The 25,470-nt window shown below is 37.1% G+C and overlaps 2 protein-coding genes across 3 annotated transcripts in view; one reads left to right on the top strand and one right to left on the bottom strand.

Annotated features, from left to right (window-relative positions):
• Window positions 1–25,470, bottom strand: part of LOC120432344 (dipeptidase 1) — a 437,109-nt gene that overhangs the window by 259,561 nt on the left and 152,078 nt on the right. For both annotated transcript variants that reach the window (XM_039597533.2, XM_039597532.2), the window contains exon 3: window positions 22,616–23,235. The gene's annotated coding sequence lies outside the window, so the exon portion shown is untranslated. The remainder of the gene's footprint in view (window positions 1–22,615; window positions 23,236–25,470) is intronic.
• On the top strand, window positions 6,113–6,811 carry LOC120432347 (uncharacterized). The gene is made up of 3 exons (XM_052711264.1): window positions 6,113–6,368; window positions 6,427–6,545; window positions 6,602–6,811. Exons 1-3 carry the CDS (start codon window positions 6,221–6,223, stop codon window positions 6,695–6,697), a joined length of 363 nt encoding a protein of 120 aa, XP_052567224.1. The 5' UTR covers window positions 6,113–6,220; the 3' UTR covers window positions 6,698–6,811.

Here is a 25,470-nt window from a genome sequence, read left to right as displayed (position 1 = left end):
ACGAATCCTTTTCGATCCAATGGCATCCATTATACGTATTATTACTTTTTGGCGTGAGGGTGGCTGTTCTTAACGACTTCTTGGGCAGAAGAGTTGGTTGGGCCAAAATCCGGGTCATCATTCCGGTATCCCCAACAATAACTCGCGCTTTTCTGCGCCATAATTTCCCAAAGAACGTCGATTCTTGGTCCAAGAACGCACCAAGTCTAGCAGTGGTGGCGGGTAATAATCCAAATCCAAATCCAAAATTCTGTTCACCGTCAAAAAGAGGGGGAGAGGGGTGGTAGAACATCCACGCTAACGGCCATAATAATGGCAACTCGACGACGACGACGAATGAACCGGACCGTTTTTCGTCGCAACGCACAAACCATGCTGAATCTCGGCTTTCCGACTACGACATCCCCTCCGCGTAATGACCAATAAAGTATTCATAGATCTCTCTTCCCCCACCAATAAAAGACGGGTGTGGTGGTCCGCAGGCCACTGGTGGAGGTCCTCAGTAGTCTAAAAGGTCTTGAGGGTAGGGTGGTTCACGATTTTTTTAAATTTGGACATGTTGAAAATACAAATATTTTTCAAATTTTCAAATTTCATGGATCCAACAAATTTTAAATATTTCAAAAATTTGCATAATTTTGAGTTAAAAGATGTTGAAATTCCTACTCACAGAACAAACATCAACCAAAATGACCACTCAAACCCCCACACATCCTAACATTCTAATGTTGTCCCCTCCAAGCAGTGATACCGCACCTTCTCTGTGATTTCTTTGCCGGGGGAAGGACATTGGGGTCTCTTGGTAGCCGTTTTATGTCAGTGTGTTAGTAGTTGACGGAAGATGGGGGCCGTTTGAGGAGGGGGGTTGTGTATAATAAAGATATAAACATGCCATTATTCGAGGGTGTCCCTAGCAGTCAATTTTGGACTTTTTCTTGGAATGCTATATTGGAAGGGACGGATGCCGGAAGTGGACGAGAGGAAATCAAAACAAAGAGGAAAAAATGGTAAATACACTGCTGGTGGCACAGTTTTTTTGCTTTGTTTTTCCTCATACGAACACGCTTTGGGAGAGTCGTATACACGATAGCAATATTCCACCTAATAATAATCTTATTCTACTCCCAGTGGAGGTGGATTAATAAATAGCGCCTAGAGGCTGGGAAGAGGTTAAAGGAAATATAAGACGTTCCAACGCGTTGGATTGAAAGATTTTTTTTTTATCACTGTCATTGTGACTTATAACTATGATAAAGTGCACCGTTTTCAAGTTATAGCCATATTTATGTGACTTTTTTTTTGAAAATATTCGCAGTTTTTTATTTTTTTAAATTAGTGCACATGTTTGCCCAGTTTTGAAAAAAATATTTTTGAAAAACTGAGAAAATTCTCTATATTTTGCTTCTTCGGACTTTGTTGATACGACCCTTAGTTGCTGAGAAATTGGCATGCAAAGGTTTAAAAACAGGAAAATAGATGTTTTCTAAGTCACACCCAAACAACCCACCATTTTCTAATGTCGATATCTCAGCAACTAATTGTCCGATTTACAATGAAACATGCGTGAAATTTTCCGATCTTTTCGAAAAAAATATTTTGAAAAATTTTAAATCAAGACTAACATATCAAAAGGGCGTAATATTGAATGTTTGGTCTTTTTGAAATGTTAGTCTTGATTTGAAAATGTTGAAAATATTTTTTTCGAAAAGATCGGAAAATTTCACAAATGCTTCATATATTAACATTGAAAATCGGACCATTAGTAGCTGAGATATTGACGATAGAAAATGGTGGGTTGTTTGGGTGAGACTTAGAAAACATCAATTTTCCTGTTTTTAAACCTATAAATTGCAATATCTCAGCAACTAAAGGTCGTATCAACAAAGTCCGAAGAAGCAAAATATAGAAAATTTTCTCAGCTTTTCAAAAATATTTTTTTCAAATTTGGGCAAATATGTGCACTAATTTTAAAAAATGAAAAACTGCGACTATTTTCAAAAAAGTCACTTAAAAATGGCTATAACTTGAAAACGGTGCACTTTATCAAAATTTCACTAAAGTACTTTTTGATTGCTAATTTGATTTTACATCGAAAAATGAAGTTGAAAAATTTTTACGACCAAAATTTTGATTTTTGAAAAAATCAGTATTGATAAAAATATTCATAACTCGGTCAATGATTTTTTGCACAACCTGGAAATTTCTGAAAAGTTGGCATTTTATGTCCTCTAAAACATATCAAAAAATAAAAAAAAAATAAAAATCGTGTTTTTTTGTAAATCAAGTTAAATAAAAAAATCACCAATTTTTTTTTACCGTGTATTATTTTTTTCCAGTGTAGTCCATATCCATACCTACAACTTTGTCGAAGACACCAAATCGATCAAAAAAATCCTTCAAAAGGTACAGATTTTTGAATTTTCATACATCATTTTTGTATGGACATCTGCCAAATTATATGGACAAACTAATGATGCAAAATGGCTTCTTTGGGCATACCGAAGGCACCAAAAAAGTTTCAGTCGGATTAAAAAATACAAAAATTAAAATTGAAGAAAAAAGACCGATTTTGTAGAGAATTGCTCAAAAACAAAAAACAAAAAACAAAATACAAAAAACAAAAAACAAAAAACAAAAAACAGAAAACAAAAAACAAAAAACAAAAAACAAAAAACAAAAAACAAAAAACAAAAAACAAAAAACAAAAAACAAAAAACAAAAAACAAAAAAACAAAAAACAAAAAACAAAAAACAAAAAACTTAAAAACTAAAAACAAAAAACTAAAAACAAAAAACTAAAAACAAAAAACAAAAACCAAAAAACAAAAAACAAAAAACAAAAAACAAAAAACAAAAAACAAAAAAAAAGTTTAATGTTTAATGTTTAATGTTTAATGTTTAATGTTTAATGTTTAATGTTTAATGTTTAATGTTTAATGTTTAATGTTTAATGTTTAATGTTTAATGTTTAATGTTTAATGTTTAATGTTTAATGTTTAATGTTTAATGTTTAATGTTTAATGTTTAATGTTTAATGTTTAATGTTTAATGTTTAATGTTTAATGTTTAATGTTTAATGTTTAATGTTTAATGTTTAATGTTTAATGTTTAATGTTTAATGTTTAATGTTTAATGTTTAATGTTTAATGTTTAATGTTTAATGTTTAATGTTTAATGTTTAATGTTTAATGTTTAATGTTTAATGTTTAATGTTTAATGTTTAATGTTTAATGTTTAATGTTTAATGTTTAATGTTTAATGTTTAATGTTTAATGTTTAATGTTTAATGTTTAATGTTTAATGTTTAATGTTTAATGTTTAATGTTTAATGTTTAATGTTTAATGTTTAATGTTTAATGTTTAATGTTTAATGTTTAATGTTTAATGTTTAATGTTTAATGTTTAATGTTTAATGTTTAATGTTTAATGTTTAATGTTTAATGTTTAATGTTTAATGTTTAATGTTTAATGTTTAATGTTTAATGTATATGCATTTTTTTGAGCAAAATATTGTTATTTTGGAAAAATTAGTAGCCCAAGTGAAAATAATCACTCTTCCATAAAATAACTCAAGACAAACACCCTGTCAAGCGAGTTTCTTGTCCGGCTTAGCACCTTTCAATGTTGACAAACTTTTCCGTAATCCAATTGAACCTAGATTCATCCTTCTTTTCTATCAAGCGCCAAAGTTTTCCCACAACCTTTACCTGAGCCTGAATTGATCCCCAATGTACACCAGACCCCCTTCAACCAGACCTTCGTGTTTCCTTTAGCATAAAAAGATTAATGGCCTACCTGGCACCGGGGACGGGGAGGCAATATCTTATTTCCATCGGCATGTACAGCAAAGAAAAACATCACTCTCACTCACATGGCTCTTTCACCCCACGTCGATATAGACAACCCTGACCTGCTCTCCTTACCTTCGGTTAGTCCCAAAACATAAATCCAAAACGAACAGTAGTACATCATACTCTATTGGTGGTTTTCCCCAGAACTACACACACACACACACACACACACACACACACCCAAGTACACATCAAATGCCAACATCAAAAGCAGATTCATACCAGCAAAAGGGGTGATGTGTCTTTCTATTGCTTGTACCTCCCACAACCCCCTCAACAGAAGTCAGGTTAGGGGGTAGCAAACGTTAGAATAACTTTAGTCTGGGGCTCTTTTTAAGGAGAGGTGGCCCAAATCGACAACCGGAATCTACCCCAGGAAAAGACGACGAAGCACGATGAGCTCCACTCTCCTCGAGGGGTGATAAATAATAAAATTTCAATAACACGATTCTCGGCGTTGTCGTCGTCGTCTGGGTTAAGCCCCCCCACCAGCGTAGATAGGCTTTGGCTTGGGACAGGATCAGGTAGACAGTTGAGGTAGAGTGACCAACATAAAATTATTGAATAAGAGTTTTTCCTTGGACAAAAATTATTTTTTTTTTTGCGTTCAAAGCTACTTTAACAAAAACTATTTATTTGAAGATATTTTCTCAAGCAACCCTATCACGATCGTCAAAATCCAAACAACATTCCCACGTTCACGGAAAAAAACCGTTCCGGAATTCGTAAACAAATGTTCATGTTTTCGCGTACATTAAATGTTCATGAAATCATGAACTTGGTCACGAAATCATGTTGAAAAGTTTACGATATCATGAACAGTGTTCACAAAATCAGGAACAAATTTTATGTTTAGAAGTTTACACATTGTTTTCGTTAGATGGCGTTGTGTACCAGGGTTTGTGTCTAGAAATCAGCGCTATCTGCGGGTGGAATTTCGTCGGCTGCATGTGAAGGAGCAAACGAAATCACGCACAGACATGTTTAGTTGCGCCCGACTGCGGGCCTTTGGATGACGTCAAAGAAGTGAATCCAAATAGGGTCCTTAAGCAAATAGGGTCATTAAGATAAGTTCAAATCAATCAAACATAAATGAATTTAATTATTTGTTTATAATTTAAACATTCAAGCAAATCAATTTGAATTGTAAAATTGTAAAATTGTAAAATTATAAAATTGTAAAATTGTAAAATTGTAAAATTGTAAAATTGTAAAATTGTAAATTGTAAAATTGTAAAATTGTAAAATTTTATAATTGTAAAATTGTAAAATTTCAAAATTGTTTCAACATTTAAACATTTAAACATTTAAACATTTAAACATTTAAACATTTAAACATTTAAACATTTAAACATTTAAACATTTAAACATTTAAACATTTAAACATTTAAACATTTAAACATTTAAACATTTAAACATTTAAACATTTAAACATTTAAACATTTAAACATTTAAACATTTAAACATTTAAACATTTAAACATTTAAACATTTAAACATTTAAACATTTAAACATTTAAACATTTAAACATTTAAACATTTAAACATTTAAACATTTAAACATTTAAACATTTAAACATTTAAACATTTAAACATTTAAACATTTAAACATTTAAACATTTAAACATTTAAACATTTAAACATTTAAACATTTAAACATTTAAACATTTAAACATTTAAACATTTAAACATTTAAACATTTAAACATTTAAACATTTAAACATTTAAACATTTAAACATTTAAACATTTAAACATTTAAACATTTAAACATTTAAACATTTAAACATTTAAACATTTAAACATTTAAACATTTAAACATTTAAACATTTAAACATTTAAACATTTAAACATTTAAACATTTAAACATTTAAACATTTAAACATTTAAACATTTAAACATTTAAACATTTAAACATTTAAACATTTAAACATTTAAACATTTAAACATTTAAACATTTAAACATTTAAACATTTAAACATTTAAACATTTAAACATTTAAACATTTAAACATTTAAACATTTAAACATTTAAACATTTAAACATTTAAACAATTTAAACATTTAAACATTTAAACATTTAAACATTTAAACAATTTAAACATTTAAACATTTAAACATTTAAACATTTAAACATTTAAACATTTAAACATTTAAACATTTAAAACATTTAAACATTTGTAATAATTAAAAACATAAACTTTACACTTCTAGAGTTTTTTTTATAAGGAAACTATTGTCTTTCATATGTTTAAAGGACCTTATAAAAAAAAACTCTGGACTTACCAGATATTTATTGGATATTTATTAATATTTTTGAAAAACGTAATATCTGAACTACCCACATTTCATTTGACACAGCGCCATTTGTGAATGGGCCCACGGCTCGTTCCATTTCAAACGTCAAGTGCGCGTCTGAAAAAAAAACCGGCAGCAGCGGGAGGAACCAGCTCGCTACCGGAATCCCGGAAAAAACGAACTAGGTGTTTGAGCTGGCAAGCAGATGCGGCAAATTATTGGGGTAAGTTATTTAAGAATGTTTTCTTTTATATAAGTTAATTAGTTTCCTAATTTTACAGCTTCGATAACACCATCCGAGTCTACAAATTTTTACCGCGGTTTTGGGCCATCGGCGAAAATGTCACGACAGGGCAGGACAGGATTTTCTGTCCGGATTGCCTTCTTATTAAATCTTTCGGTAAGTTTTTCTATGTTTGACGCTGAAAGTTTTGTTAAAAAAAACATACTTTTCAGATGTTTCCGCTCCAGATTCCTTCAGGCGGCCCGCGGCATCTTCTAACCTGTCCACCTTCATCGGAGCAACAAAAAGCAGGATGGCCACCAGACTGAACCGCTGTAGGTCCAGCCATTTATGAATTTTCTCTGCAGGAAGCGAAAAAAAGTGTGTTGATTTGTGCAGTGATGAGTTTTTGACAATAAAAATAAAAAAAAATTCAATTTCTACACCATGCTGATTTTTGTAGTTTGATTACTGGCCACCAGATGGCAACACATTTTCTTGAGCCAAAAAATCACCACTAGATGGCAGAGTCATCAAAAGAATACAACGCCAGAGACACCAACCCAAAACGTAATACCATTTTTATCCGCCAGAGTTCTTCAATTTTTAAACCGCGTGAACAAACGTTCACGATTTGCGTTTTGTTCATGGAAAGTGTTCATGGTACGTTTGCGTACCGTGAAATATCACGTTGTTCCCGATTTCGTGGTACATTGTTCACGATTTTCGGAACGGTTTTTTCTCCGTGTTTCCTGCCCCCGTATCGCAATTCTCCCAAGAAATCCAACCAACCTCCATCACCTCATGTTGCGAGAAAATCTTCGGATAGGAAATTGAAATCCTGGTCCGGGGCGCGTGACGCAGTCGCTCCAAAAGCACCCGAATGCCGTGTTCGATCACACATGCAGGCAAGCTCGGCTCCAGGTATGGAAGGACACTCCAGTCCTGGAATCACGCCGCTGGTAGTGGCGTGTCTGGGATCTGTTTTTTTATGTTTTTACGTGTCGTGACTCTGGGGTTGCAGCCGGCTGAGAGAGAGAGAGAGCCGGAATAACAATTTCATTTTCACCCTCGTCGTCCAAGACACCCAACCTGATTTCGTATACAAATCCTTGGGGCCATTCGCACCTTTCGTCGTTAGGAGTTGGATTTTCCTTTTGGTTTTTTTTTGTCTGTTCACCCCTGGAGGGAAGCCCAGCCGAGCAGCAGCACAAGAGAGCTTCATCACGTGTATAAATATTGTATGTTTGTACGAAAGTAAGCCATAATCGTAAGGGATTGCAGCAACGATGGGTGGAATACCGGCAAACTGCTTTCGGAGGTGCTTCCAGGGAAAGTGGTTTTCAGTTAAAATGACAAACTTAGTCAAATGATATTTAAAAAAAATATTGTAAAGAAAAAATATTCTTGAGTGATATTGAAACAACACTGAATGACATGACAATTTCACTATTAAAAATTCATCAGGTCTCGGAAGTATTCTGTGGACTGGGGACTATCGGGAAACATAGGGCGATTCTGGACAGCAGCAAAAAACAAAAACAACCAAAACAAAAAAAAACTAAAATTACCAATATGGCCAAAATAACCAAAATAACCAAAATGACCAAAATGGCCAAAATAACCAAAATGATCAAAATGACCAAAATAACCAAAATGACCAAAATGACCAAAATGACCAAAATGACCAAAATGACCAAAATGACCAAAATGACCAAAATGGCCAAAATGACCAAAATGACCAAAATGACCAAAATGACCAAAAGCACCAAAATGACCAAAATGAAAAAAATGACCTAAATGACCAAAATGACCAAAATGACCAAAATGACCGAAATGACCAAAATGACCAAAATGACCAAAATGACCAAAATGACCAAAATGACCGAAATGACCAAAATGACCAAAATGACCAAAATGACCAAAATGACCGAAATGACCAAAATGAAAAAAAATGACCAAAATGACCAAAATGACCAAAATGACCGAAATGACCAAAATGACCAAAATGACCAAAATGACCAAAATGACCAAAATGACCAAAATGACCAAAATGACCAAAATGACCAAAATTACCAAAATGACCGAAATGACCAAAATGACCAAAATGACCAAAATGACCAAAATGACCAAAATGACCAAAATGACCAAAATGACCAAAGCATAAGCATAAGCATAAGCATAAGCATAGGTGCCCACCCGCAGTTGCTACTCCGTTATTGACCAGGACCTCCAGAAGTTACATCCACGAGCCGTGGAAGATGAGTGGGTGCTATCTTTCCTCGCTTCGCAACTTCTCAAAGGCCCCTATCATGCTGATCAATACCGGCGCCGGCCACGACCAGTGGTAGAGTCACGGGGAAGTGGATGGGAATGTTAGTCCGATACTTGAGTGATAGAGACCGCCCAATCGACTGCTTCTCCGACAAAGTATCACATGAGTTTTGAGGGGGTTAGTAGATGGGTATGAGGTCAGGATTCACGAGTGGCAGTGATGTGACCATGAGCATTTTGTTTATCGGTTGAAAATTTTAAATCTTAGGCAGCCGGCTGCGGAAAGATGAATAATTGATTATTTAAAAAGTTTTTTAATCGAACGCGTGCCAACCGAGCAGTAGTGCTATGGGCTGGACTTATCAGTATATTTTTTACTGTTCATACGACAACGCGAGTAAATTTCAAAAATAGTAAATAAAAGACGCGTTACTTTTCATAAAATGCAAAGTTTGATGAGCTTACTCTAAAACTGGCAGTTGGAATAAATTATTAGATCAACAAATTTGAACGAAAAGAAAAGAGGACACCGCGGAAACGATTGTGATGAAATTTAGAAAATAACTTAAACAAACTAAACCGGCGGCGTGACTTCCGATCAACGATGATAAAAGAAGGACTTATGAAAAATAAACCGATTCTATACAAATGTCTTTTGCACCGTGAAAATTTAATACATTATTTGAAAAAATTATGCACAATTTACCCGACGCCGTGCCTTCTGATCAACGATGATATAGGAAGGGCTTTTAAAATCACAAAACAATTAATGTAATCTTAAAGCACAAAAAACATCTCTGAATAAAAAAATGACGCCCGAAACACGAATAGTCCTGCAAGGCGTGCGCGCTGCCCCACCAACAATAATCGACTCAATTCGAAGAACCTGGAAAATAAGTTGATAAACATTAAACGAACTCATTCATACAAACGCTTACATACCACCTATGACACCAGTAAAACCCAAAATACTTTCTTACCTAAATACTTTTGAATACATTTAAGAAATATCATATCACAAAAACATCGGTTTATTATGACACATTCAAAAGGAATGCTGTTTAATGAATGAATTTTAGCATAGTTTAAATCAATTAAAATTTTCATAAATATTACACACTCAGATTTTTTTGCCGAATTTCGGCAGAATTCTGCCGAATCAGAACAACTTATCGCTCGGCAGAAAAATATGCCGAATCTCGGCAAAATGTGAGTCATCATACCGATTACTCGGTGAAAAATGACAGTTAATTTGCCGAAGTTCGGCATTTTTATGTTCTGTTTTCGGCAGAATTCTGGCGAGCTCGAAAACCTAAAATGAGTGTGTATCTGATCGATCAACATTTACCGAACGTAAAGTTGTACGTCTTCTAAGATCTTGGCTGTTGAAAACGGCACTGTGCCGACCAACGTTTTAAATGCAAGCATTTTAAAGAAAAAGAGAAAAAAAAAACAAACAAAAAAATACAAAGGCGTAATAAATTAGGCTCAATTTAAATTGCTACCCAATTTTGAGATTATTCTCCCCAATCTGTAGAAATGACCCCAACTGCGTTACGTAATAAAAGAACGCTACCTTGCTAACTATCATGCATCCGTCATCCATACATTCACACTTCTCCTACAGTCACACATCCTTCTCTCTCTCTCTCTCTCTCTCTCTCTCTCTCTCTCTCTCTCTCTCTCTCTCTCTCTCTCTCTCTCTCTCTCTCTCTCTCTCTCTTAAACTATCTCGATCCTAACCTCCCCTAACTTCTTCACCCTATTTTGAATCTCACTCTCTCAGGCACTCACTCAAGACACTCACAAATAAGCAGACGGCTTGGAACAAACTCACCAACTATCACAGCACGCTCCTCGTCGTCTTCGACTGTATTGGTGCGTTCTGACCGTGGGTTGGCACACAGTCGGGTTGAAACGCTGTTCAGTCTTGTCCTGTTGCTGTTGGCCACAGAACCCACTCGCATACACTCAGCCTGGCCACAAATCCTCTATTCACTCCCCTTCCTCATGCACCGATCACGCGTCTCGCCACCATTGAGTCAGTAGCGACTACACAACTAAAAATATTATTTACACACCAAGTGTTAATTTTTCTCACAAAGCAGTCGCCTTTCCGCCCGATCGATGCCGCTTGCTCCTCTCCGGGCGACGGAAGAGCGTTGAACCGTCGCCAGCACCGCTTATTAGGCGCTGCAGTCACAGGGCTGCCATATCAGTCTCGCTTCCTCAAAAACAAATACATGCCACCAAAACAAGCACTGACAGGGAATCTGCATATTTTCTGGTCAATCTACACCTATACACCACTGAAAGCCAGCCACACCACCAAACCTGCCCTCCTCAAACCCCCCCCCCCCCCCCCCCCACACTGCACACACTCACGCGACACCTTTGCAAGATGCGTGCGTCGAACAAGCTGGTCATCGGCGAACCAAACAGCTCACACACACACACACAAACCCACAACACGATCACAATCAAGATCTTGCTGAACCAACACTACACCACGAGGCTCTCCCTCTCTTAGAAAGATAGCTCTCGGGAGATGCTTGGTGTAAAAAAAAACATGGCCGTCCACATAAATTATTTTTTCCCGGAATTTCACATGAATTTCACGAATTCCGTTCAAAACTGCTCTGAACCGCACGAAAGAGCACACCGCACGTCACGTAACAACAATTTTAAACCGAAATTTCACGTTTTTCACTCTGAAAACCAGCTCTTAACACGAGCAACGAGCAAGCTAGACCGAACCGCACGCGAGCACCCACCGGAATCCAAAATGACCAAAATGACCAAAATGACCAAAATGGCCAAAATGACCAAGATGACCAAAAGCACCAAAATGACCAAAATGAAAAAAATGACCAAAATGACCAAAATGACCAAAATGACCGAAATGACCAAAATGACCAAAATGACCAAAATGACCAAAATGACCAAAATGACCAAAATGACCAAAATGACCGAAATGACCAAAATGACCAAATGACCAAAATGACCAAAATGACCAAAATGACCAAATTACTAGAATTACCATGATGACCAAAATGACCAAAAAAACGTAGGTTTTAAAGAAAACCTAGATGTTTGGGTATCAAAAGTTCGGAAATTTTATGCCCTTTCCGATTCTTCATAGGTTGACTTGTGAATCGTGCACCGGTTCGGATGCCGGCGGATTTTCCGACGACGTAATTCCGGGTTGGTACACCCAACTGGCAGTCGCATGATTGTGATGCATGGCGGCATGAAAGTATATCAGAATCTGCATGAAATCTGTCCTCATGCATTTTTTGCGATATAGGAGTATGACATTTTTGCCCGTTACCGACAATTATCGACATTACCGACGGCTTTTTGATTGTATTTCACAAAAAAAAAACACTTAGCAGAACGAGGATTGAACCACCAACTTCTTGGTTATTGATCCGACACGCTACCACCGCGCCATGGACGCTTGATGAAAAGTGAGTGAAAGAGCACCAAGATATGCTTCTCTTTGGAGTGTTGCTCGGGGACGGGCCAGCTTTATATGTGTTGGTGAGAACTGCAGATCGCTGAAATTTTTGCACGCGGGCAAAAATGTTCTACGGGCTTGCTGCTAAAAATGTTATAAAATGTGACAATTTCTGCAGCAAATCCACTGTTGCAGATTTTGAGCTATATTTTTCCTTTGGGTGTACGAAATTCCAACGAAAAATCTATTCTATCGATACTAACACCTAAACTACCATGCAAGCGAAAAAAGGCGAAGTCCAACTTCAAACAGCTGTATCTCGGCTCCCTGTGGACGGATTTTCAAAATTCAAGAAGCAAAAGATGCGGACAGATCTCTAGATTATTTTGCTTTTTGAAAAGTCAAAAACAGAGGCACTTACCCTAAGTTATTCCCAAAACCAACCAGGTAACTTTTTTTTAGCCCTCTATTTTCTAGTTGTTTTGCATGTTGGATCGAATGTTGAATGACAATTTGTTTAAAATTTTATCATAATGCAAGTTACAGTACAATTATAATATCCAATACCATATTGGACCGATCTGGACACATTGGGACCGGTTCCAGGTTCTCCGGTGAAACCCGGAATATCCTCAATTCCAGAGTATTTTCAAAAATTTTATTAGGGTGGCAATATGGGTATCAAAATTCAGCATTTTCAAAATCAAGCTCATTGATGACGCTGAAAACCATTTTGGACATATCTGGCCACTTTGGGACCGGTTCCAGGTTCTCCGGTGGAATCCGGAATATCCCCAATTCTACAGTATTTTAATGAATTTTATTAGAGTGGCAATATGGGTATCAAAATTCAGCATTTTCAAAATCAAGCTCATTGATGACGCTGAAAACCATTTTGGACATATCTGGCCACTTTGGGACCGGTTCCAGGTTCTCCGGTGGAACCCGGAATATACCAACTACGGAGTATTTTCAAGAAATTTATTAGAGTGGCAATATGGGTATCAAAATTCAGCATTTTCAAAATAAAACTCATTGATGACGCTAAAACCATTTTTGGATACTTCTGGCCATTTTGGGACCGATTCCAGGTTCTTCGGTGGAATCCGGAATATCCCCAATTCTACAGTATTTTCAAGAATTTTATTAGAGTGGCAATATGGGTATCAAAATTCAGCATTTTCAAAATAAAACTCATTGATGACGCTGAAAACCATTTTGGACATATCTGGCCATTTCGGGACCGGTTCCAGGTTTTCCGGTGGAACCCGGAATATCCCCAATTCCAGAGTATTTTCAAGAATTTTATTGGAGTGGCAATATGGGTATCAAAATTCAGCATTTCCAAAATCAAGCTCACTGATGACGCTGAAAACCATTTTGGACATATCTGGCCACTTTGGGACCGGTTCCAGATTCTCCGGTGGAACCCGGAATATCCCCAATTCTACAGTATTTTCAAGAATTTTATCAGAGTGGCAATATGGGTGTCAAAATTCAGCATTTTCAAAATCAAGCTCATTGATGACGCAAAAAACTATTTTGAACATATCTGGCCACTTTGGAACCGGTTCCAGGTTCTCCGGTGGAACTACGGAGTATTTTCAAGAAATTTATTAGAGTGGCAATATGGGTATCAAAATTCAGCATTTTCAAAATAAAACTCATTGATGACGCTAATACCCATTTTGGACATATCTGGCCATTTTGGGACCGGTTCCAGGTTTTCCGGTGAAACCCGGAATATCCCCAATTACAGAGCAATTTCAAGAATTTTATTGGAGTGGCAATACGCATAACAAAATTTAGCATTTTCAAAATCATTCCAAAAAAATAATTTGAGTGTCAACAAAAAACTTTATTTTGAAAATGCTGAATTTTGATACCCATATTGCCATCTAGGAAAAGCTCCGTAATTGGGGTTGTTCCGGGTTCCACTGGAGAACCTGGAACCGGTCCCAAAGTGGCCAGATATGTCCAAAATAGTTTTTAGTTTTTATTTTAATCAATGAGCTTGATTTGGAAATGCTGAATTTTGATACCAATATTGCCAATCCAATAAAATTCTTGAAAATACTCTGGCATTGGGGGTATTCCGGGTTCTACTGGAGAACCTGGAACCGGTCCCAAAGTGGCCAGATATGTCCAAAATGGTCTTTAGCGTCATCAATAAATGCTGAATTTGGATACCCATAATGCTCCCCCAATAAATTTCTTGAAAATACTCCGTAGTTGGGATATTCCGGGTTTCACCGGAGAACCTGGAACCGATCCCAAAATGACCAGATATGTCCAAAATGGTTCTCAGCGTCATCAATAAGCTTGATTTTGAAAATGCTGAATTTTGATACCCATATTGCCACTCTAATAAAATTCTTGAAAATTCTCTGGAATTGGGGATATTCCGGGTTTCACCGGAGAACCTGGAACCGGTCCTAAAGTGGCCAGATATGTCCAAAATGGTTTTCAGCGTCATCAGTGAGCTTGATTTTGGAAATGCTGAATTTTGATACACATATTGCCACTCTGATAAAATTCTTCAAAATTCTCTGGAATTGGGGATATTCCGGGTTTCACCGGAGAACCTGGAACCGGTCCTAAAGTGGCCAGATATGACCAAAATGGTTTTCAGCGTCATCAGTGAGCTTGATTTTGAAAATGCTGAATTTTGATACACATATTGCCACTCTAATAAAATTCTTGAAAATACTCTGGAATTGGGGATATTCCGGGTTTCACCGGAGAACCCGGAACCGGTCCTAAAGTGGCCAGATATGTCCAAAATGGTTTTCAGCGTCTTCAATGAGCTTGATTTTGAAAATGCTGAATTTTGATACTCATATTGCCACTCTAATAAAATTCTTGAAAATACTCTGGAATTGGGGATATTCCGGGTTTCACCGGAGAACCTGGAACCGGTCCCAAAGTGGCCAGATATGTCCAAAATGGTTTTCAGCGTCATCAATGAGTTTTATTTTGAAAATGCTGAATTTTGATACCCATATTGCCACTCTAATAAAATTCTTGAAAATACTCTGGAATTGGGGATATTCCGGGTTTCACCGGAGAACCTGGAACCGGTCCTAAAGTGGCCAGATATGTCCAAAATGGTTTTCAGCGTCATCAGTGAGCTTGATTTTGGAAATGCTGAATTTTGATACCCATATTGCCATTCTAATAAAATTCTTGAAAATACTCTGGAATTGGGGATATTCCGGGTTCCACCGGAGAACCTGGAACCGGTCCCTAAGTGGCCAGATATGTCCAAAATGGTTTTCAGCGTCATCAGTGAGCTTGATTTTGAAAATGCTGAATTTTGATACCCATATTGCCATTCTAATAAAATTCTTGAAAATACTCTGGAATTGGGGATATTCCGGGTTTCACCGGAGAACCTGGAACCGGTCCTAAAGTGGCCAGATATGTCCAAAATGGTTTTCAGCGTCATCAATGAGCTTGATTTTGAAAATGCTGAATTTTGATACCCATATTGCCACTCTAATAAAATTCTTGAAAATACTCTGGAATTGGAGATATTCCGGGTTTCACCGGAAAACCTGGAATCGGTCCCAAAGTGGCCAGATATGTCCAAAATGGTTTTCAGCGTCATCAGTGAGCTTGATTTTGAAAATGCTGAATTTTGATACCCATATTGCCATTCTAATAAAATTCTTGAAAATACTCTGGAATTGGGGATATTCCGGGTTCCACCGGAGAACCTGGAACCGGTCCCTAAGTGGCCAGATATGTCCAAAATGGTTTTCAGCGTCATCAGTGAGCTTGATTTTGAAAATGCTGAATTTTGATACCCATATTGCCATTCTAATAAAATTCTTGAAAATACTCTGGAATTGGGGATATTCCGGGTTCCACCGGAGAACCTGGAACCGGTCCCTAAGTGGCCAGATATGTCCAAAATGGTTTTCAGCGTCATCAGTGAGCTTGATTTTGAAAATGCTGAATTTTGATACCCATATTGCCATTCTAATAAAATTCTTGAAAATACTCTGGAATTGGGGATATTCCGGGTTTCACCGGAGAACCTGGAACCGGTCCTAAAGTGGCCAGATATGTCCAAAATGGTTTTCAGCGTCATCAATGAGCTTGATTTTGAAAATGCTGAATTTTGATACCCATATTGCCACTCTAATAAAATTCTTGAAAATACTCTGGAATTGGAGATATTCCGGGTTTCACCGGAAAACCTGGAATCGGTCCCAAAGTGGCCAGATATGTCCAAAATGGTTTTCAGCGTCATCAGTGAGCTTGATTTTGAAAATGCTGAATTTTGATACCCATATTGCCATTCTAATAAAATTCTTGAAAATACTCTGGAATTGGGGATATTCCGGGTTCCACCGGAGAACCTGGAACCGGTCCCTAAGTGGCCAGATATGTCCAAAATGGTTTTCAGCGTCATCAGTGAGCTTGATTTTGAAAATGCTGAATTTTGATACCCATATTGCCATTCTAATAAAATTCTTGAAAATACTCTGGAATTGGGGATATTCCGGGTTCCACCGGAGAACCTGGAACCGGTCCCTAAGTGGCCAGATATGTCCAAAATGGTTTTCAGCGTCATCAGTGAGCTTGATTTTGAAAATGCTGAATTTTGATACCCATATTGCCATTCTAATAAAATTCTTGAAAATACTCTGGAATTGGGGATATTCCGGGTTTCACCGGAGAACCTGGAACCGGTCCTAAAGTGGCCAGATATGTCCAAAATGGTTTTCAGCGTCATCAATGAGCTTGATTTTGAAAATGCTGAATTTTGATACCCATATTGCCACTCTAATAAAATTCTTGAAAATACTCTGGAATTGGAGATATTCCGGGTTTCACCGGAAAACCTGGAATCGGTCCCAAAGTGGCCAGATATGTCCAAAATGGTTTTCAGCGTCATCAGATTTTGAAAATGCTGAATTTTGATACCCATATTGCCATTCTAATAAAATTCTTGAAAATACTCTGGAATTGGGGATATTCCGGGTTCCACCGGAGAACCTGGAACCGGTCCCTAAGTGGCCAGATATGTCCAAAATGGTTTTCAGCGTCATCAGTGAGCTTGATTTTGAAAATGCTGAATTTTGATACCCATATTGCCATTCTAATAAAATTCTTGAAAATACTCTGGAATTGGGGATATTCCGGGTTCCACCGGAGAACCTGGAACCGGTCCCTAAGTGGCCAGATATGTCCAAAATGGTTTTCAGCGTCATCAGTGAGCTTGATTTTGAAAATGCTGAATTTTGATACCCATATTGCCATTCTAATAAAATTCTTGAAAATACTCTGGAATTGGGGATATTCCGGGTTTCACCGGAGAACCTGGAACCGGTCCTAAAGTGGCCAGATATGTCCAAAATGGTTTTCAGCGTCATCAATGAGCTTGATTTTGAAAATGCTGAATTTTGATACCCATATTGCCACTCTAATAAAATTCTTGAAAATACTCTGGAATTGGAGATATTCCGGGTTTCACCGGAAAACCTGGAATCGGTCCCAAAGTGGCCAGATATGTCCAAAATGGTTTTCAGCGTCATCAGATTTTGAAAATGCTGAATTTTGATACCCATATTGCCATTCTAATAAAATTCTTGAAAATACTCTGGAATTGGGGATATTCCGGGTTTCACCGGAGAACCTGGAACCGGTCCTAAAGTGGCCAGATATGTCCAAAATGGTTTTCAGCGTCATCAATGAGCTTGATTTTGAAAATGCTGAATTTTGATACCCATATTGCCACTCTAATAAAATTCTTGAAAATACTCTGGAATTGGAGATATTCCGGGTTTCACCGGAGAACCTGGAACCGGTCCTAAAGTGGCCAGATATGACCAAAATGGTTTTCAGCGTCATCAGTGAGCTTGATTTTGAAAATGCTGAATTTTGATACACATATTGCCACTCTAATAAAATTCTTGAAAATACTCTGGAATTGGGGATATTCCGGGTTTCACCGGAGAACCCGGAACCGGTCCTAAAGTGGCCAGATATGTCCAAAATGGTTTTCAGCGTCTTCAATGAGCTTGATTTTGAAAATGCTGAATTTTGATACTCATATTGCCACTCTAATAAAATTCTTGAAAATACTCTGGAATTGGGGATATTCCGGGTTTCACCGGAGAACCTGGAACCGGTCCCAAAGTGGCCAGATATGTCCAAAATGGTTTTCAGCGTCATCAATGAGTTTTATTTTGAAAATGCTGAATTTTGATACCCATATTGCCACTCTAATAAAATTCTTGAAAATACTCTGGAATTGGGGATATTCCGGGTTTCACCGGAGAACCTGGAACCGGTCCTAAAGTGGCCAGATATGTCCAAAATGGTTTTCAGCGTCATCAGTGAGCTTGATTTTGGAAATGCTGAATTTTGATACCCATATTGCCATTCTAATAAAATTCTTGAAAATACTCTGGAATTGGGGATATTCCGGGTTCCACCGGAGAACCTGGAACCGGTCCCTAAGTGGCCAGATATGTCCAAAATGGTTTTCAGCGTCATCAGTGAGCTTGATTTTGAAAATGCTGAATTTTGATACCCATATTGCCATTCTAATAAAATTCTTGAAAATACTCTGGAATTGGGGATATTCCGGGTTTCACCGGAGAACCTGGAACCGGTCCTAAAGTGGCCAGATATGTCCAAAATGGTTTTCAGCGTCATCAATGAGCTTGATTTTGAAAATGCTGAATTTTGATACCCATATTGCCACTCTAATAAAATTCTTGAAAATACTCTGGAATTGGAGATATTCCGGGTTTCACCGGAAAACCTGGAATCGGTCCCAAAGTGGCCAGATATGTCCAAAATGGTTTTCAGCGTCATCAGTGAGCTTGATTTTGAAAATGCTGAATTTTGATACCCATATTGCCATTCTAATAAAATTCTTGAAAATACTCTGGAATTGGGGATATTCCGGGTTCCACCGGAGAACCTGGAACCGGTCCCTAAGTGGCCAGATATGTCCAAAATGGTTTTCAGCGTCATCAGTGAGCTTGATTTTGAAAATGCTGAATTTTGATACCCATATTGCCATTCTAATAAAATTCTTGAAAATACTCTGGAATTGGGGATATTCCGGGTTCCACCGGAGAACCTGGAACCGGTCCCTAAGTGGCCAGATATGTCCAAAATGGTTTTCAGCGTCATCAGTGAGCTTGATTTTGAAAATGCTGAATTTTGATACCCATATTGCCATTCTAATAAAATTCTTGAAAATACTCTGGAATTGGGGATATTCCGGGTTTCACCGGAGAACCTGGAACCGGTCCTAAAGTGGCCAGATATGTCCAAAATGGTTTTCAGCGTCATCAATGAGCTTGATTTTGAAAATGCTGAATTTTGATACCCATATTGCCACTCTAATAAAATTCTTGAAAATACTCTGGAATTGGAGATATTCCGGGTTTCACCGGAAAACCTGGAATCGGTCCCAAAGTGGCCAGATATGTCCAAAATGGTTTTCAGCGTCATCAGTGAGCTTGATTTTGAAAATGCTGAATTTTGATACCCATATTGCCATTCTAATAAAATTCTTGAAAATACTCTGGAATTGGGGATATTCCGGGTTCCACCGGAGAACCTGGAACCGGTCCCTAAGTGGCCAGATATGTCCAAAATGGTTTTCAGCGTCATCAGTGAGCTTGATTTTGAAAATGCTGAATTTTGATACCCATATTGCCATTCTAATAAAATTCTTGAAAATACTCTGGAATTGGGGATATTCCGGGTTCCACCGGAGAACCTGGAACCGGTCCCTAAGTGGCCAGATATGTCCAAAATGGTTTTCAGCGTCATCAGTGAGCTTGATTTTGAAAATGCTGAATTTTGATACCCATATTGCCATTCTAATAAAATTCTTGAAAATACTCTGGAATTGGGGATATTCCGGGTTTCACCGGAGAACCTGGAACCGGTCCTAAAGTGGCCAGATATGTCCAAAATGGTTTTCAGCGTCATCAATGAGCTTGATTTTGAAAATGCTGAATTTTGATACCCATATTGCCACTCTAATAAAATTCTTGAAAATACTCTGGAATTGGAGATATTCCGGGTTTCACCGGAAAACCTGGAATCGGTCCCAAAGTGGCCAGATATGTCCAAAATGGTTTTCAGCGTCATCAGATTTTGAAAATGCTGAATTTTGATACCCATATTGCCATTCTAATAAAATTCTTGAAAATACTCTGGAATTGGGGATATTCCGGGTTCCACCGGAGAACCTGGAACCGGTCCCTAAGTGGCCAGATATGTCCAAAATGGTTTTCAGCGTCATCAGTGAGCTTGATTTTGAAAATGCTGAATTTTGATACCCATATTGCCATTCTAATAAAATTCTTGAAAATACTCTGGAATTGGGGATATTCCGGGTTCCACCGGAGAACCTGGAACCGGTCCCTAAGTGGCCAGATATGTCCAAAATGGTTTTCAGCGTCATCAGTGAGCTTGATTTTGAAAATGCTGAATTTTGATACCCATATTGCCATTCTAATAAAATTCTTGAAAATACTCTGGAATTGGGGATATTCCGGGTTTCACCGGAGAACCTGGAACCGGTCCTAAAGTGGCCAGATATGTCCAAAATGGTTTTCAGCGTCATCAATGAGCTTGATTTTGAAAATGCTGAATTTTGATACCCATATTGCCACTCTAATAAAATTCTTGAAAATACTCTGGAATTGGAGATATTCCGGGTTTCACCGGAAAACCTGGAATCGGTCCCAAAGTGGCCAGATATGTCCAAAATGGTTTTCAGCGTCATCAGTGAGCTTGATTTTGAAAATGCTGAATTTTGATACCCATATTGCCATTCTAATAAAATTCTTGAAAATACTCTGGAATTGGGGATATTCCGGGTTCCACCGGAGAACCTGGAACCGGTCCTAAAGTGGCCAGATATGTCCAAAATGGTTTTCAGCGTCATCAGTGAGCTTGATTTTGAAAATGCTGAATTTTGATACCCATATTGCCATTCTAATAAAATTCTTGAAAATACTCTGGAATTGGGGATATTCCGGGTTTCACCGGAGAACCTGGAACCGGTCCCAATGTGGCCAGATCGGTCCAATATGGTATTGGGTATTATAATTGTACTGTAACTTGCATTATGATAAAATTTTAAACAAATTGTCATTCAACATTCGATCCAACATGCAAAACAACTAGAAAATAGAGGGCTAAAAAAAAGTTACCTGGTTGGTTTTGGGAATAACTTAGGGTAAGTGCCTCTGTTTTTGACTTTTCAAAAAGCAAAATAATCTAGAGATCTGTCCGCATCTTTTGCTTCTTGAATTTTGAAAATCCGTCCACAGGGAGCCGAGATACAGCTGTTTGAAGTTGGACTTCGCCTTTTTTCGCTAGCTTGGTAGTTCGCGGGATAATATTGAGGATGGTAGTTTAAGTGCTAATACCCCCAAAACGGTGTTATACCCATGGAATACATATATTTTTGCTATTTTTACATTTTTCAGTTTCAAAAATGGTTCATGACAATTTTGACAAAATTATTTCATTTTTAATCATATGGAAAACAATCTTAACAAAAAAGGTTTTTGGTTTGGTTTTGGTAGGTCTGTTTGCTAGTTTAGTTAGCTTTTTCCCTAATCTTGGCCTAATTTTGTTTAAATTATTTCTAGCTAGATTTTCAGCTATTTAACCAACGTCTGTTTCTTAAAAAATATCATTGCTGTTTGCAAAGTCAAGTTTGTTTGAATTAAATATGCTAAGCATTTTATTTTTGAAGTTCCTAAATTCAAAAAAATCAATTTAAATATTGTGGATGATATCATCTGAATAATTGCCAGTCGCACAGAAAATAAATATAAAAAGCATTCTTTTCCAGGTGGAACCACTGAAACGAAAGCAGCTTACCACTTCTCTTTAAAACCGGTAAACACGAAGCAAGGAAACTACGAAAAAAGCAAAACTAATGATAACTACCATTTTCATTTCGCCACCTGCCATTTTATCACACCTCCCTGCCTTGTGGTTGCTTTGCTTCTACAAATTAACTCCACGACACGACACTTCCACTTCACCACCGGATTTGGGTGTTTTTCGGCGGACGTTTCGCGTGTCACATGGCATCACTAATCCTCCCGACAGGACGGACACACCTAAGGTTAAAAAAGTGTGGAAAATGACCCGAAAACTGGTGTGGTCTGGAGGGGATTAAGGTGCAATGGCACGAGATTTGGTGTGAAAAGAGGGTGGTTTTCTTCTTCGTTTTACTTTATGAGACAGTAACGTTTGAGTCTTTTAAAAAATGAAATGAGAATAGGAAATTATGCGGTTCAAATTCAATCGCTAAATTGAAGTACTTCAATTGTCATTCGAATGTAAATAATTGGTCCTTTTTTTATCCTTCACAAAGACCCTTTCAATTCTAAGCAATTTCTTGCAATTTTCAATCAACTTGAGTTTCCAATCCTCGTCCGACCCTCAACTAAAACCCATCAAACCCCACTTAACTCCCATCGGATTGAGCCATTTCATTTCGACTTACCTCGTTTTTGCCCCTTTTCAGGAAGCCGCTGGTCCCGGCCAGAAATCCTTTTCCTTCAAGCCTAATTCCTGCGTCCTTTGGCAAGTGAGTATGCAAATCGAAAAACAAATTGATACTTGAAATGGGTCACAATGACATTTGTCACAAAGCACTTTTCACTTAGTTTTCCATTTCTTTTCTTCCCCTCCTCACGCTCAGCTTTTCTTTTCGTATTTTCTTATTTTTTCTCTCAAAACAAAAAAACCCCGCGTCACCTTTCCGGCGTGGGCAAACTTTGCCCGGTCCCTGGCAAATCGAGATAAACACTTTCTTGCCTTTCCTCACCTCCCCCTCAAGAATTTCACTCGACTTTCACCCCGAACGTCATTTCCCTCATCGTTTGTCGATCGTTTGGAAAAATATTTATTCGGGGGAGTTTTCCCTTTTCTTTTTATTTGGCGGGAAAACGAAAAACCACTTGACGATTTTCACCTGGGTCTGGGTCTGGGAGTTTTTCCCCCAAATTTTCCACACACCCCTTCTTGACTTGACTTTTTTTTCTGTCGGGCAAGTCTCGGAAAATTTATCGTCGTTTCTAATTTATGTTGCTTTCGGCTGGCGTGGCACAGTCCTGGTGGCACCTGAAACGATTTGACCGCAGAAAAGAGAGAGAGAGCGAGTTAGAGAAAATCGTTGAATGAAAAATAAAGTTGAAATGAATGGGAGAGTAAGGGCGATCACTGTCAAATGAGGTTGTTTTTTTTGCAATTTGAAATTTAGCGATATTAAAAATATTTTTAATTTTGATAACAGAAATAAAAATAACTATTTTGTCAGTTTTTCGACTTCAAAATGACAGTTAAAAAAATTAAAATCTTTTTTAAGGATAAATAATGCTCCAGTGCACGGTGACTGATTTTCGGGAGTGCAACTGGACCATGGAAAACGAGCAGCAGCTTCCGAGGTTAGTATTTCACTTTTCGGAACGAGAAAACTGAACAAGGTTTCCGTTTGCCCCCGTACGTCGAAGCTTTTTTTTCTTAACTTTTTATGCAATCGTGACGTTTTGTGAGGTGGATGTTAAATTTTATATTTTTACTTCAAGCCTAAAAAATCGTGCAATTTTCATTACATTGTTAACTGAACGTTATGATATGTTTTTTTAAATTATTTTAAATTTGACTTTAATCCAATAAACCCCACCGTGTCGCCAAATCGAGTAAAGTAATCGACTTTGCTTGGGGGGAAGGTGTGCCCTCCCGCCCCCTCCACAAGTTAGAAGCTGATCAAATTCAATTTGAAACTAAGAGTTGGTTTTCTCTAACGAAACGACAAGTGTGGGAGCCAATATGCGATAAAGTACGATTTTTCACTAGCTGTGTACTGGTTGAGTTGTTTTTTTTGTATATTTCTTGTTTTTAAGGCATTTATGCTTGAATGCTTTTAAGGTCTGGAATTTAGTTGTAGGTCAACCAAGTATGACTTTTATTAATCAAGATATGATGTGATATTGTTTTTTACCAATTAATTAAAGTGTGTCCAAAATCATCATTAATTAAAAAAAAATAAGTTTAACGATAAATTTCATTATTCACTATTTCAGTAGAAAATCATTAACATTAATGAGAAATGTTGCTACCTTTTTATCAGTTTCTTGTAAACATTATCAACAAAATAAAGATGGTTCAAATGAACAATGAGGCTAGCTAAAATTTTAATTTATGGGTAATTCTCTACCAACTCACACGAAATCTGGAAAAGTTGCCCCGACCCCTCTTCGATTTGCGTGAAACTTTGTCCTAAGGGGTAACTTTTGTCCCTGATCACGAATCCGAGGTCCGTTTTTGATATCTCGTGACGGAGGGGCGGTACGACCCCTTCCATTTTTGAACATGCGAAAAAGAGGTGTTTTTCAATAATTTGCAGCCTGAAACGGTGATGAGATAGAAATTTAGTGTCAAAGGGACTTTTATGTAAAATTAGACGCCCGATTTGATGGCGAATTTGAGAATTCCGAAAAAATGTATTTTTCATCGAAAAAAACACTAAAAAAGTTTTGAAAATTCTCCCATTTTCCGTTACTCGACTGTAAAAATTTTTGGACCATGTCATTTTATGGTAAATTTAACGTACTTTTCGAATCTACATTGACCCAGAAGGGTCATTTTTTCATTCAAAACAAAATTTTTCATTTTAAAATTTCGTGTTTTTTCTAACTTTGCAGGGTTATTTTTTAGAGTGTAACAATGTCCAACAAAGTTGTAGAACAGACAATTACAAAAAATTTAATATATAGACATGAGGGGTTTGCTTATAAACATGACGAGTTATCGCGATTTTACGAAAAAAAAGTTTGGTAAAAATTGGTCGTCGTCGATCATGGCCGTTCATCGCCACCCGCGTCAGACACGGACGACGAAACAAAGAGAAACGCAAAAAAGTAACTTTTTCAAAACTTTTTTTTCGTAAAATCTCGATAACTCATCATGTTTATGAGCAAACCCCTTATGTCTATACATCAATTTTTTTGAAATTGTCTGTTCTACATTTTTGTAGAACATTGTTACACTCTAAAAAATAATCCTGCAAAGTTAGAAAAAACACGAAATTTTAAAATGAAAAATTTTGTTCTGATTGAAAAAATGACCCTTCTGAGTCAATGTAGTTTTAAAAAGTACATCAAATTTCCCATAAAATGACATGTTCCAAAAATTTTTACAGTCGAGTAACGGAAAATGGGAGAATTTTTAAAACGTTTTTAGTGTTTTTTTTCGATGAAAAATACGTTTTATCGGAATTCTGAGTATGCCATCAAATCGGGCGTCTAATTTTACATAAATGTCCCTTTGACACCAAATTTCTATCTCATCACCGTT

Source organism: Culex pipiens, chromosome 3 (genome assembly GCF_016801865.2).
Source record: "Culex pipiens pallens isolate TS chromosome 3, TS_CPP_V2, whole genome shotgun sequence".
NCBI classification, from domain to species: domain Eukaryota; kingdom Metazoa; phylum Arthropoda; class Insecta; order Diptera; family Culicidae; genus Culex; species Culex pipiens.
Note: the sequence above shows the minus strand (reverse complement) of the source record. Positions and strands in the feature narration are given on the sequence as shown.

Excerpts from the sequence above, each read along its gene's own strand:
- LOC120432347 (XM_052711264.1), top strand. The coding sequence starts at position 6,221 with ATGGGCCCACGGCTCGTTCCATTTCAAACGTCAAGTGCGCGTCTGAAA. Across the intron at positions 6,369-6,426 it reads AGATGCGGCAAATTATTGGG|CTTCGATAACACCATCCGAG; the intron begins GTAAGTTATTTA and ends CTAATTTTACAG. Across the intron at positions 6,546-6,601 it reads CCTTCTTATTAAATCTTTCG|ATGTTTCCGCTCCAGATTCC; the intron begins GTAAGTTTTTCT and ends CATACTTTTCAG.